The sequence below is a fragment of the Emydura macquarii genome, unplaced genomic scaffold (assembly GCF_026122565.2).
Source record: "Emydura macquarii macquarii isolate MOO-44397 ecotype Brisbane River unplaced genomic scaffold, CSIRO-AGI_Emac_v2 contig_3348, whole genome shotgun sequence".
NCBI lineage: Eukaryota > Metazoa > Chordata > Testudines > Chelidae > Emydura > Emydura macquarii.
The window spans coordinates 2,903,969-2,918,641 of NW_027133485.1; the positions used below are offsets into that span (position 1 = coordinate 2,903,969).

The 14,673-nt window shown below is 49.3% G+C and overlaps 1 protein-coding gene across 1 annotated transcript in view; it reads right to left on the minus strand.

The window, feature by feature from the left end:
- The window catches only part of LOC137143749 (protein argonaute-1), a 42,956-nt gene extending 28,507 nt beyond the window's left edge, over positions 1-14,449 (minus strand). Inside the window, exon 1 of the mRNA XM_067533720.1 lies at positions 14,358-14,449. Coding sequence (XP_067389821.1) covers positions 14,358-14,382 — 25 coding nt within the window. The 5' untranslated portion in view covers positions 14,383-14,449. The remainder of the gene's footprint in view (positions 1-14,357) is intronic.
- Between the last annotated feature and the right edge of the window lie 224 nt (positions 14,450-14,673).

The following is a 14,673-nucleotide window of genomic DNA, read 5'->3' on the forward strand; positions in this document are numbered from 1 at the left end:
CGGCCTGATTTACAGGCAAAAAGCAACCAACGGGGAAGGAACCCTGCTCTGAACGACGGAAGTAGGAGGCTGGCCTGTGCTCCGGGGAACAGAAATGAGGCTCTTTCTGGGAACTCTGACTTTATTAGCACCCAGTGGCATGCTGGGCGCTTGGCAGGCATCAGAGACAGACTCCAACGAGCTCACAATCTCAGGAGCAACCTCTCGACATATTATACGGACTACGGTGAGAGATTGTGTCTAACGGAATGGACTTTGCTAACACCTACTCTCCCCATTGCTGTTCCTTACCCTTGGATGTATATATATACACCCCCATCTGATTTCTATTCCTTGCATCTGATGAAGTGGGTTGCAGCCCACGAAAGCTTATCCCTGCAGAAATTAACTTTGTTAGTCTTTAAAGTGCTACAGGACTCTCCTTGGTTTCTCTCTCGTTCTAAGCTTTTCATTTATTTGCTCAGCACGACCAAGTCTAATTATAAAGGCGAAGGCAGCTATTCCACAGCCTTCGATGCACCCACGGGAGGCACTGTATGCATCATCTCTAGGTTCCTGACTTCCCGTCAGACGCTGAACTTCATCCAACTGGCCTCAGGCTACACAGAGCCAATGGAAAACTGGGATTAGAACCCAGGCAATCCCACTTTGAACTCCTGCATCCAGAAACACGGCTCTCTCCAGCAGGCCTGTAGCGAAGCTGTTCCTTGCACAGGTGGGAAGGCCAAGTGAATCAGAGTCTCAAGTGACTGTGCACAAAAGATAAACGCTCCTTAGCTGCTAATAAGATTTGGGGCGGGGCATGCTAAGAGAAGGTGTTAACCAAATGAGGAGCACTCCCCAGGGAAAAAACCTGAAAGACATGGACGTTGACTGTACAAGGCATGAAACGCTGGCACAGATTTCCTGGACACCATACAACATGACTAGCTAGTTCAATCTGCACACCTCAGGGGCTACTGTTTTACACTTTCTGATTGCTAGTGTTTTTATCTTGAGGTTTGTTCCTTCTCCACTCGAAGCTAGGTAAGAATGCAGCCGCCAGCAATAACTCTGCGTAGTGGAAGGAATCAAATTCAGGCAGATTTTTGCTGCAATTACAGGCTGATTTATTTATATGCATTAGCTGCATTGATCTTAAAGGGGTGCTGCCAACCCGGTACCTAGTGGAGAAGAGAAAGGTGGTTTGAAGGTAAAGCACTTTGCCCTACATCCTCCCACGTCACTGCCATAGGAGAGAGATTTAGGAAAAGCAGGAAATCTCTTAGGTAGTCTGTGCTGCATGGGTATTTGACAGTTAAATCTCACAGGGCTGCTGTTAGCTTTCTTTCGATATTGACTGTATTAACTGTTGTACTTTTAATTAATTGTCAAAGACGTTAAGGGTCGGAGGAGTGTTAAGTCCCAATAAATGCACTTTCCTTTTTTATCTCTGGACCAAACCATTTTTCTCAACCTCTGCTGTGTTAAACAGAACAACCAATCACAGCCAGGGGAGACGGACTCCCCAGGCAGTGCTGTAAATGCACAGACTGAAGAAAAATAATTTTGAAAAAAAGCAACAGAGGGTACAAAAGAACCTCCTTTCTGCTCCAAAGCCTCGACCAGCCCCAAAAAGGAACTGAACAACATCTGAAAATAATGGCACCCCACAAAACTAAATCCCAACCCCAAGTGGCATTTTAATCCCAGAGAGGGGGAAGCACCAGAGTAGAGGCCCCACGAAGCTCACTAAGGACTTCGCTATTGCTGTTGATTTTACATGGAGAGGGCCCAGATACTCCAATGTGGGCAGCAGCACGGACACCCCAGAAGGAAAGTGTGATTTCTAAGCTGATGGCATCCCTGGACTCTAGATGGTTATAAAATAGTACATGAACAGGTCCCCACCTCCTCCCAGGGGCTACACCCATAGATCATCTGTCCACTCTTCTCACTGTGCCTTTCCACCTGGCTAATCTTCATCCAGCAGCCTCATTCCCTCTGCTTCCCGCACTCTGGTCAGGTCTGTAGCCAGCTGTAAGGGACTGTGACGCAGAAGATGGTTGGAGCTCTCCATCTGGATGATCAATTGGTGTCTAGGTCAACTGGACACAGAGTTGGAGCTGCCAGTGCAATTTCAAGATCCATAGGAAATGGGGCTCTTAGCTTCAGCCTCTATCCCGCATCCCCTTGCCCATATTCACCGACACCGTGTCTCGGGTTCTACTGAAATCCAAGTGTCAATTCCAGGATAGAAACAGCAGCAGCAGAACAAGCAGGAAGAGCAATGTGAATTTCAGATTGGCTTCTCAAATGGGCAATGGAATCTCATTTTTTAATTGAGATACATCTTTAAAACCATTTGATTTTTTCTGAAAACGGCTACGTGCTCCGTAACTCTAACAAGGGCCCTCTCTTTCCCCGGTGCTCTCCTAATAAAGTATAGTTCTAAAAACTGAATGGATCACAAACTTCTTTATGCTCATTTTAATATTGCACAGAAGTGCTGTAGTCTCCATAAATACACATGTAACACCTTTGCACCTGCTGGAAGATGAATGCACTTTGCATTTCCATAGTGCTTTTCACCCAAGCAACTGCAACTTTACAAACCACGTCACATGAAGAAAATATTTCCATTTTACAGGCAGAAAACGATGTCCTGGAGAAATGTGCTGCATGAGCAGCAGAGCAAGGAATCAAACTCAAGAACCTTAACTCCCATATAGCAGCGCAAGTGGTGTAACACGGCAACATCCCTGCAATAGCTGGCTTCAGCAGACAAAGCTCTCTGTGGACAATAAAGCCCAACAGTCCCTGTTGTCTAATCTGATTTTAAACTCACACGTCCCTGCTGTTGCTTTCCACGAAGCTCTGCTAACGTCTCTTGCAAAACTTCCGGGAGGGAGGGGGGGAATCTCCTGCAGTTCCCTTCCAGGAAATTATGCTAAAGCAATTCTTTAAAAGCAAGTACATGACAAAGTTTGCAATTCCTAATATACATCTCCTGCAATCCATTGGATACCAGTCTCTGTATGGAAAGGCTAGAACTTCTACTGATTAACACTCTACCTTCCTCTGACACCGGTCACCTGAGGATCTCAGAGCATTTTACAACCATGAATTAAGCCTCACCAACTGCTCCCAATGAGGTAGGTGCTACCCTCATTTTACATAAGGAGAAACTGAGGCACAGAGTGGGAAGTGACTTGCCCAATGCCATTCTGCAAATCAGCGGCGGAGCAGCAAAAAAGACTCAGGAAATTTGCCTCCAAGTGTTACAGCGCAGTGTTTCTCAACCTATTCTCTGCAGACCCCTGGAGTCCACAGAGTATGTCTAAAATTTCCAGAGGGGTCCAAACTTCCATTTGAAATTGTTAGGGGTCTGCAAATGAAAAGAGATTGAGAACCACTGTTACGGATGGACTCCAAGACAATTCATGCCATGGTTCCTAGAGAGGAGCTCTCTGGATGAAGGCAGCTTTTGAAATTGCAGGCCCAGGGCTACAGATGGGTGATGTATGCATTGCTTGGAATCCCAACAACAAAACAGTTCCTAAGGTGACGGGAGCTATTGAGAAGTCTGTCCTGCAGGAGATGAAAGAGCAAATGCAGGGCTTCACTTCCACAAGGGAGACAGAGCAAATGGCCAGGCAGGCAGCACACACTACATCAGCTCCCACACAGTGCCTGCTGGCGCAGCTCCGGGTCAGACATTCGCAGAACAAAATGAAACGAATAGACTGCAGCTGTGAACATGGGACAAAAGAACCAAAATGTTATCTGTTTCCTCAAGCACCAACTTCTCCCGCATCTTCCTTCCCTCCCCTGTCCACACTGGCCACCTGTGATCTACGGTCAGTTACCCAATCAGTGGCTCCCCCTGAAGTGAGGGACAGCTGTTGCTTTTGTGATTAAAACAAACCTTGTGCCTCTGAGGAAGAGGAGCCTTTCCAGAGTCATCTCATTACAAAGAGAAAGCAAGCAAGGGCTAAAAATGGCGCTCAAGGCTCCCATGGTGTCAGGGCACTGCAAACCCAGTGCCATATAGACAGCTAACAAACACCACTGCGCGCACAGAACATTTCATCCAAGGACCTTAAAACGCTGTATGAACATGGAGCCTCACAATGAACTAAGCCTGTTAATGAATGCAACAGATTAGGCAGTTAGTTCTACATGACACAACAGGATTTGGCTCAAGAATTACAGCTTGAACCACTAAGCAACAGTGAGCACAACATAACTAAGTTTGCCATCCTTGCGGGAGAACGGGTGCCCGCAGTGCGGCGGAAAGGGGGATTTCGTCAGAGGAGAAAGCTGGGCGACTAGACTCTTCTGTCAGACGGGAGGAAGTTAAAATCCTCAGACCCGGTCTGCACCACCAACTTGGGTCGGTAGAACTACGGCGCTCCGGCGTGTGGAAAGTCCACCGGTGTCGAAAACGCTGTGCTGGCGGACGGGCTTCTCCAGCTACTGCCTCTCGGGGAGACGGACCAGCTGTGCTGATGGGAGCAGCTCTTCACTCAGCACTACAAGGGCACAGCTGCGCCACTGCAGCGCTCTAAGTGTGGTGTAGACAAGCCTTCACACTGTTTTTATTAGACACCTGCAAGCTAGACAGGGCCCACAAGCGGGGGCTAGGGACCTCACCCTGGTTTGGGAGCAACCTCCAGTAAATCCAGGTCTAGAGGAAAAGAACTCTAGTGAACAAGGCATCTCTGGCCAGAAACAGTATTTGGGCATGAATATTTGTGCAATTTGTGGGTTGGACCTTGGGATTTGCTGAGCGTCTGCAGCCTCCATGTGGGCCGTATGTCACACGCTCACAGGATTTATATGTGCTCCGTCTGACCCTCCCCCCATTTTGGAACCAGCCCTGTGCAAGTGTGCAGGACAGCTGAACAAGATGCAAAACCACCGCGTCCCCCCACGGGAAGAGACATCGCCCATCTGAATGGCTCAGACCAGCCGTGAAGGGGGCACACACATGGGAAGGAGGCAGCAGTGGAATGTGTAAGTTTTGCCCTAGAAGAGGGAAGTTTGTTAGGAGTGACCCGTCTGCCTGGAGACAGGGGTTCTCGCCGCATACCTCAACTCTCCATGGTAAAACTGCAGAAACTCCCATTTTGTCATGTAAATGAGAACGCCGAGGCGCTGGGGCGCAGGGGCTCGGGTTTTTGCTGGAGCACAATGCATTCAGTGAGCAGTATGAAATCTGCCTGCCATTATAAATTCAGCAGACTGGGAGGAATCGCAGACTTTAACACACAAAAGCAGTGCCCCCCAGTCATTAAGACAGAGGGGTAGAGGAGAGCTCCGCTAACTTCACACCAGAACCCTCTCACTGTATCCTCTCACACGTGAAAAAACAGCCTCCTAGGAGCTCTTTCAGGAAGGGTGTGGGTGTGTGTGTGTGTGTGTGTGGGGTGCAACAGGAGTCACGGTAAAATTCCACTTGGGGTTATTAGTGCTGAAATATGCTTTGTTTATATATTTATCGTAACAGCTGGCGAACACACAGCCAATTGACCAACAGCTGCCTGATGGGTGAGAACCCATAATGTTTAGGAGGGCATGAAATTAACATGTAAATTTAAATCCTCTCCAAATGCGCCATTCAAAAAAAAAAAAAAAAAAAAAAAGTGGGCCAGTGGAATTGGACAGAGACACAAAAAGAAGTTTCTTTACCCAGCAGAGTTTGTACAATAACCTCCTCCCGTCTGGGCCATCCCCTCCCTTCCCACACACACACACACTTTAAAAAATAAAGTTAGGAATCTGAGAAAAATATAAATGGGCTTTGAGGGAAAAATCGGTTGCTTTACAAAAGCATCGAGGGGGCACATTTAGCTGTCACCAAGTGGTGCGTTAATAAGGAGAAAAAGGCCATTAATCACCGCCACACCACGCTCACTTTAAAAACCCTGAAAGATCTTCCACCCCGTATCAGTTCAATGAAACTTATCATAAAGAGCCAGAGAGCAAGTGGCAAGACTAGCATGAAGGACAATATATTCAGGAGGTGGGAATCAACAATAGCCTGCCCGGAAAGAGTTGTTCATCTCTTCGTTTTGAGGGGACCAGGGCCGTATTTCGCTTTTGCACAGAGCCAAGCAAAATGAAAAGAAAATATGGAAGTCTATTTCCAGGACATTTCTTCTACTTCAATACAATTCTTCCTGCATTACCCAAACCAAGATCTCAGAACCTGCTGGACTATGCATCCCATTAAAACATTTGCTTGGTGAGAAGGATTTACTCAGACTTACTTGTCAGGTTAGCAGCTCACACACACACAAAAGTCACAGCAGCACAGCTTCATCCACAGTTCCCTCATGTTTATTCTCAACCCTATGATAAAAATTTCTCTCTCTGAGAGAATCACCAACACTTGTTTCCTTGATTGTCTTGTTTTTCCTAATGTAGCAAATGGACTCAAAATAGCAAAATGTATAACCTGCTGCTGCTAAATAGCTAATTGCGACTACGCAGTTTCATTTGCCAAAAAAAGGCAACACATCAGATGCAAAAAGATTTCTGGGCTCCTAAATTCACTTGAGGATATTTTAATTTTTAAAAGGTAGAAGATAACATGGAAATAGTAAGGAAATGTATGTATTTTTTCTCTTTCCAAACAAAACAGAAGTCTGCTGCCCCCACTCCTGTCTAGTCTACCGTGGTGTGCGCACATCCACAGACTCCAAGGCCAGAAGGAGGCATTGTGATCATTTAATCCGACCTCCTGTAGAGTAGCACAGGCCGGAGAACTTCTGCCCAATAATTCCTAGGGCAGAGCTTTCAGAAAACCATTCCATCTCGATTTGAAAATTGTCAGTGATGGAGACTCCACCAATGGAATCCATCCATTTACCTCGGTCAATTGTTCCGATCGTTACTCTCACTGTTAAAATGTATGCCTTCTTTCCAGTCTGAAACTCATTAAGAGTGGGTAATACACTTCCCACCTCCAAGGTAACATCTTAAAAGGACAGTGGAAGACATTATGTGATACAGGGGACAAAAGAAAAAGATATGCAGAGCGTAGATTTATGACAAACACTTTCCTTTATCTAATCTCTGCAAATCCACAAGTTTGCACTCACTGCCTAGCATTAGTTCTCGATCACACAAGTTACTTTAAATGCAATTAGGTTAATATAGCCTGTAGTGGCTTTTCGGTTCAACACTACACTGAGTATAATTAGAATATGACCACATGGCAGGCAGAGAGCTCAGACTGAGAACACTGATTCAAAGCATTAAACCTGTCAGCACACTCCAGGGCCAGCCTTCTGGGGGGAAAACTGAATTGTCCAGCCACACAAGTATTGCTTCTGGCAGCTGTGTCCAAGAAACAGTAGAAAAAAGGCACTAATCTGTTTTACTATGGTATTTACTTTTGAAAGCAATTTAGCTCTTTGTAGACACTGCACAGACAGCCTTAAACTGTAAAGCACAATGTTCCGCTGTGTCAGGAGCTCAGCTGTAAACTGGGAAATCAGAAGGGTCTAAATAGGAACTGCCAAATTTAAAAATAAAACAATCCCCCACACTTTGTCTGCACAGCCCTGCACCTTGCCTGCACTAGCATGGCTGCAGACTTCTGCAAGACACCCTAGACCCTTGCCAAACTGCATTCACAACTGGGAGACTCCTTGCGAGTCACTGGGTTTTGCATATTAGCAATTCAGCGAGTGAAATGGAAAGCAAATGTACAGCAAGGTGTGCTTTGCTCACTTACTTTGAGTTTAGTTTGAACATTTCACAGAATGCCAGACAACAAACTGCAGAGTACTTTGTACAAATCTCTCTGGGTAATAGGAGACCTCGATACAGCACCTGCTAATACAAACCAAGCTGGGGAGCTAGCACCAATTTCTCAGGATGGATTTTAAAGCGTTTAGCAGGGTTCTAATAAAGCTAAATCTGGGGAATGCTTTGATGACACCTTCCAAGTTAATTTAGAACAAGAGAATGGTTTTGTGGCATGACAGAGGAGCACAAGCTGCAACTCCAGCCCTATCACACCCATCACAGTTTAAACATATTGGGTCAACAAATGTTTTCCCCCAAATGCACCAAGCTGCTGTTCCCTTGTGCTCCCATCTCTCTGTTGCCTCTACCTGACGTCTCTGGTCTAAAGACTGCAATCCCTTTCTGGGCAGGGGTCATCTTTGTGTTATATTTGGACAGCGCCCAGCATTTGGCCCCAAAGTGTTCTCACAATACAAATAAAACAATAATGATGATAGGTTCCAAGTGAAGTAACAATTCCATTCTTTGCAGTCATGCAGTGGAGTCACGTCTGGGATGAGCCTGGGAAAACGCCTCACTCTCCGTCTCCATTTTTTTGCTCCCACCCCTCAATGCACAGCATCAGCCTTACAATTCTGGGGAGGGTCACAGGTTGTAAGTCCCTCAGGGAACTGGTCCATCTCCAGCCCTCTGTACCGCAGCGGAAGCAGACCCCGTCCGGTAGCTCTGGAGTTGGTGCATAGCAGTCGAGTTTTTGAGATGTTTCGAAAGCACACTCTCTGGACAGACACACGCTTAGCCCAATGACAGACCGCCATGCCACATGCCACACGGCCAGAAGCCACATTTGCCGCTTGCAACTAGGGAAAGCTTTGCCGTGCTCGTTGCAATATGGAGAACGGTGAGGCACAGGAGTTCTGGGTAGCAAGGAAGGGGGGATATTTAGAGCCAGGACATTTATGAAACAGAAGCCCCAACGCAGCAACAGGCTTTGCTGATTTCCATGGCTGGCTCTGTTAACCTCAGCTGAGGTGGAAGCAAAGTCAGCTAATGTCACTTTCACTTATGAATGAGCCTAGGGCTCGATTCCTGCACTCCACAGATAAGAGAGAGAGTGCCGCCGAATACAGTCTGACTGTGCCCTAACAAATCGAGAATACAGGAACTGCCAGGCTGGATCCGACCCGGAGTCCAGCTCTGGTCCAGTATCCCGTCTGACCGTGACCCAGTACCAGCCGCTTCAGAGAAAAGTACAGGAAACCCTGTGGTAGGCAGCATAGGACTATATATGGAAATATGTCTCTGTTCACTGTATAGAAAAGGCCAGCAGTGTTTTGGAACGCTGGCTGCTCACAAGATTCTTACAATATCTTCAGTGTGGGCTGCTAATCCAGCCTTTTCAGTCATGGATCAGGAGTGTCAGGTCTCTGCCTTCTCGGTGTCCAGAGGAGAGGCAAAAGATGCCCTTGCTGCTCTCATTTGTTCCAGCAGCATTTTATACATATAGTCATCTGGAGCTTCTACAAGGGAGCCACTAAGCTGGAGACACATGGAGCTGCAAACATTCGGAAACTTGAAGTCTTTGTTAAAAGAAACAGAACCAGGCAGAGACACTCTGTTTCTTCCTTTTTAAAGATTCTACTGCAGCTAACGTGTGAAGATACTCCCCATCAGTGGAGCAGGCCCAAACTCTGGGATCTAAAAGCCAGTTTTCTCTGTGCTCAAATGATTAAAGTGCACGTGCACAAAGCAGTGACTCACCCAAAACCCCCAAACCAAAGAAGAGCATCCTTGCAGAATAACTGCAGTGTGCTTATTTCCCCGACTTCTCTTAACATCTGCCATTTTAATAATTTGTCTCACATTTGCTTTCATAGGTGTTGTAGCGACACAGCAGAGAGCATTTAAAGATAAATCACACATGTTCTGTCTGGAGGCAAGGTGCTTCTCCTGCCTTTGTTGCATGAAATAATCCCGTCCTAGAAACACAGTAAATACCAGACACAAATTTGTTTCCTGAAGATAAAAAGATTCCTTAGAATGAATCAGCTGCTGGTTTTGGTGGAGGTTAACACACAAAGACAACGGTTAACCTTAACGGTATTTAGGAAGCTTGTAAGGGATACAGAAGGTGCCAAAATAAGGCGAATGGGTTTAGTATTTAAAACCACCATGCATGTGTGTTTAGTTTCCTTCTTCCCCAAAACTTCCTTTCTTAACTGCATGCAATTTAAAAGCAGAAAGGGCTGCTGAGTTCCTCTGTGCTGTCGTTCCACGCAGTCAAATGTTCTACATGTCTAAATTATGTTTTTCCCATACACGCAACCCTAATCTTTGATTCGATAGTAGTGGCTATTTAATGCAAGATTTAACTGTTTGCTTAGACTCTAGCCAAAGAGGGAGAGTGGGGTGAAAGTGAGATGAATGGAGAGGAGGGTGTTTAACCTGTATCAACAGAAACAAAATTCCACATTGAAATTATTTATCTTGTGCATTCACCTGGATGTTTGCTATGCATTACTACAAATATAAAACCAATTTTTAATAGAGAGATTTTCCCCTCCCATCTCTTTTGTAGTGTTTCCTCAAAGGCTCATGATGACCATATTTGGATGAATGGAGAGTAAAACAGTTCTTCTCCAGGTCATTACACAAGATTTTCAGGGACAGACAAGGTAGCCTCTGCGCACAGAAAAAGATTTCAGATCCATTCTATGAGCAAAAAGAGCAGCAGGTCTGACAAGTAGAAAACAAAGGGAGGGAGTCCAGAAAGCATCTTAGTGGTGAGATCTGTTAGATGTAGGGGTGAGACATCCACTGTATCACATTAGACACTGAGGGAGGACTAGAGTCCCACCCTGGGCCTGGAGAAAAACACTGTCAGTGAAACACAGTCGTCGCTGCTGTGTCTGTGCCTATACCAGTAACGCATATCCAACAGTGCACTGTACTAGCCCGCAGCTTCTGGACTGGATGGAAACTAGAGAGAGCTCATGCACTTTGGGTGTGATCGGGGTGAGGTGCCGAGTGCACTTAATTCCCACTGGCTTCTAGAGCAGCTGAGGTCACTAAGAACCACGTCTACTCTCAGAGACCTTTCTTGCCCCAATAGCGGCAGCAGTAATAACACAAGTGGGGGGTGAAAGGAAAAATAAAGGCCACCACCCTAGAGCAGAGCAGAACGCTGTAAATTACACGGAGCGCCTGCAGTCTCCAGTGATAGCTGACCGGAACAGAGCGGTGCCATCTCTAGAAGCAGTAAGGTGCTGCATTCCCATGACCAAGCCATTCACGGGAGGATCTTTAAATGCAGCATCTAGTATTCCCCCACTCCGAGGATTTGAACCCGACACACCAGAGTCAAAGGCATGATCAGATGAGCAATGTAATGCACTTCTAATCTGATGCAAAGTTTTCCATCTGAGGATCTCAAAGCACCAACAAAATTATTTAAGCCTCACGTTCCACTGTGTGAGGGAAGAGGGCATCATTATTCTTCTTTTATAGGTAAGAAACGTGAGGCACTGAGATCAAGTGTTCCCGCAAGGTCACACAGCATGTCACTGGTAAAATCAGGAACAGAACCCAGGAGCCCTGGTTCCCAGCTTCCTACGTTAACCATAGGTCACACTAGCGAGAATGCCAATAAGTCGGTGTTCAGTATTAGCGATAGTTACCAATCTACAAATGAGATACTTCCCCAGGACACTGAAAACAGCCACACGTTATCCTCCAGGCATCAATGCATTCAGGTTAAATTAGTTCTCTTCCGAATTGAACCAGCCACATTTTAACAGGCGCCAAACTCATCAACATGGTTTCCAGAGCCTAACAGAAGCCCATGATTTAGCACAGTGGTTCCCACCTGTGGGGGCTTTCAAAGTGGCCTGCGGCTCCCCTCCTGCTGGCTGCAGAAGAGCGGCTGCCTAAGGACCCAGGCGGAGTACAAGACCAGCGCAGGCTCCCTGCTGCATCCAATGGGACAGGAGAGCAGCATTCCCCTGCCCTGGCTCCAGCAGAGAGCACGGCAGAATGCTCTGCCTGGGTCCCTGCCGGAGCGAGAAGAGGGGAGCACTGATCTCCCGTCCCCCTGCCTGCCGAAGGGAGCCACTGCCTAGGGACCCAGGTGGAGCACATGGGGCTACATGACGTGTGGTTTCCCTGGTGCAGCCAGGGGGACAGGAGATCAGCAAGGACCTGCTAGGCTTCAGGAGAGGGGCAGGACTCTAAAAATCAGGGCCTTCCAGTTTGGCCTGCGAAGTGCACCCCATCATGACCTAGCGGCCAGGCCAGGTGCCTCAGTGCCTAGTGAGTCGCTCATCTACACTAGTGCTTTGTCAGTGCGTGCGACGCGTAGTGTGAGTAAAATAGTGAACGTACAAGTGAGCACAGTAGCATCAAAATGTTTACTGTAACCGGGGCGTCATTTGTAGCCCTTCCGGGGGTACACGACAACCCCCGTCTTAGGAGTTGTTAGACTGGCCCTTCAGGCTTGTAACAATGACATTTGTGGCCCTTGAACCAAACAGGCTGGGCACCTCTGACCCGGCATCACTGAGTTTCTTCTCTCCACCCGCCACCCTTTCTTTTAGGCTGCAATATTCTTTACAAATGGAAGGTTGCACATTTGAGAGAAGCTAAAAGACGTCCACAGAGCCCACGTTAATGTGAATTAAATGAGCCTCTTCTATAAACACAGCAGCTGAAATGAAGTTTGGAGGGGTCTGGGGAGGCAGAGGCAGGCCGCTTTAAAATCAAGCCCCTAAGGACAGGACACATTGTGCTGGGGAGAAGCAGGGTTGAGGACACTAGAATGAATCCCTTTAGCAACTCTCCAGCTGTCAGGCGAGCAAAGGAAACCCAGACTTCGCGCATGCCCCAAGCCCAGAGACAGACACCACTTCATTCGGTCACAAGAAAACGGCACCAACTGGCCCTTGTGTCCTAACAAGAGAGCATCAGCACTCCTGCTCCAGGGTGAAGCGCCTTCTGCTGCTTCTTCCCCTAAGCCTCTCCTGCGTGCACGAGGTGGCGGGGGGCTAGAAATGGGGGATCCTATCCTTGACATACAAGCCACTTGCTGGGGTTTGAGATATAAAAGGCCAGGACCTACACAGCAGGATTCAAATACACACACCATGTTCTGCAGGGACATGCACCTGCTGCTCAACTCGACAGCCTCTTATCCTGCCCCTTGCAGCTGCCTCAGTTCCCCCAGTCCCCCTCCCCACCGCCAGCCTCCTGCCACCATCCTGATGGGGCTTGTTGCTCTCTTACTCAGCAGTCCTCTTCCTCTGCAACCAATCCCCTGTACCCCCCGCCACATCCTCTCTGCTCCATGCATCTTTTTCACCCCGGGCAGTCCAAGCACTTCTCTTCCTCCCCATGAAGCTGTTGTGTTTCTGCATGTCTTTCAGAGGTCTTCTCCTTTTCACAAGCCCCACAACACAGACCCGCTGCCCCCTCCCAAATCAGCCCATTACGCCCCCTCCTATACAATGCACAGCCCCTGAGACCCCTCCCTCACAACCTCCCATGCCCATTCCCTCCTCCACTGCATCCTTCTTAGGCACCCCCACATAGCACCCCTAGCCTCCCCCTTCCCGCCCCCGAGCCCCCATCTTACAATACACAGCACTGCACAAACACCCACTCTCTCTTCCAGTGCAGAGCCTTCCTGGACCCCCCCCCCCACGCCCAAATCACCCAGAAGTTGCACTACACCTACAGTGCACCAGCACCCCTCTCCCCATCACACAGCCTTTCTGGACCCCCGCTGCAGACCCTAAAACTACTGATGCTGGGAATGGCTGGCAGGAGGGATCACTCGACAAATTGCCCTGTTCTGTTCTGCTCATTCCCTCCGGAGCACCTGGCACTGGCCACGGTGGGAAGCCAGGATGCTGGGCTGGATGGACCATTGGGCTGAGCCAGTGTGGCCGTTCTTATATGCAACTACACAGCTCCCCACATAATCCCCCCGCCCCACCGCACCTGCCGCTCTTTAATTTACAGCCCCCCCCACCCCCATTGTACAGCACTCCCAGGCCTCACACTCCAGACCCCCACCCCGCATCCACAGCTCCTCCAGCCCTTTGCACAGCCCCTCCCCCACTGCAGCCCCACACTACACATTCCCCTTCCCCTCACACCTCCCTGTACAGCCCCCTCCCCCATAATACACAGCCTCCTCGGGACCCCCACTTCCTTCTCTCCATTGCAACCCCCCGGCCCCATATTGCACAAACCCCCTTTCTTCTCCTGTAACCCCACTGTGCCGTCTTCCTCGGCACCACCCCACAGACCCCCCCCCCACCCCATATTGCACCAATTGGCGCATCCTCTCCCCCCACTGCAGCCCCCCAGCCCTAGACCGCACTCCCCGTTACACAACCCCCCACTGCGCCCAATTCCTTCCCCATCTCAGCTCCCGCGCCACACTGCACGGGCCCCCTGCCCCTTTGCACAGCCCCGTCACCCCACCGCAGCCCCCTTTGCACCTGCCCCACTGCTCAGCCCCACTGCTGCCCCACCCCCTTCCTCCCCACCGCAGCCCCCTTTGCACCAGCCCCGCTGCCCCATTGCACCTGCCCCACTGCTCAGCCCCGCTCCGGTACCTGCTCCCGAGGGTCCTGCTTCCATCCCATCCACGCGGGCACGGCTCCGAGCTGGGCTCGCGGACGGAGGGGGGGGGGGGCTCGGCGCTGCTCCCTCCGCCTCCCGCTGCTGCTGCTGCCTGCGGCCGCCGCAGCCTCTAGGCAGCGGAGTCCGGCTCCTCCTCCCCCCGGCCCCGCCTGCCTGGGCCCCAGTGCGCAGGCGCGGCAGCCCGACCAACCGGCGCCCACGCGAGCGCGTCTCGGCCCGGCCGACCAGCGCCAACAAAGGCGGCGGGGAGGAGGCAGCGCCCCCTGGCGGGGCGGGGCAGCCGGGCCA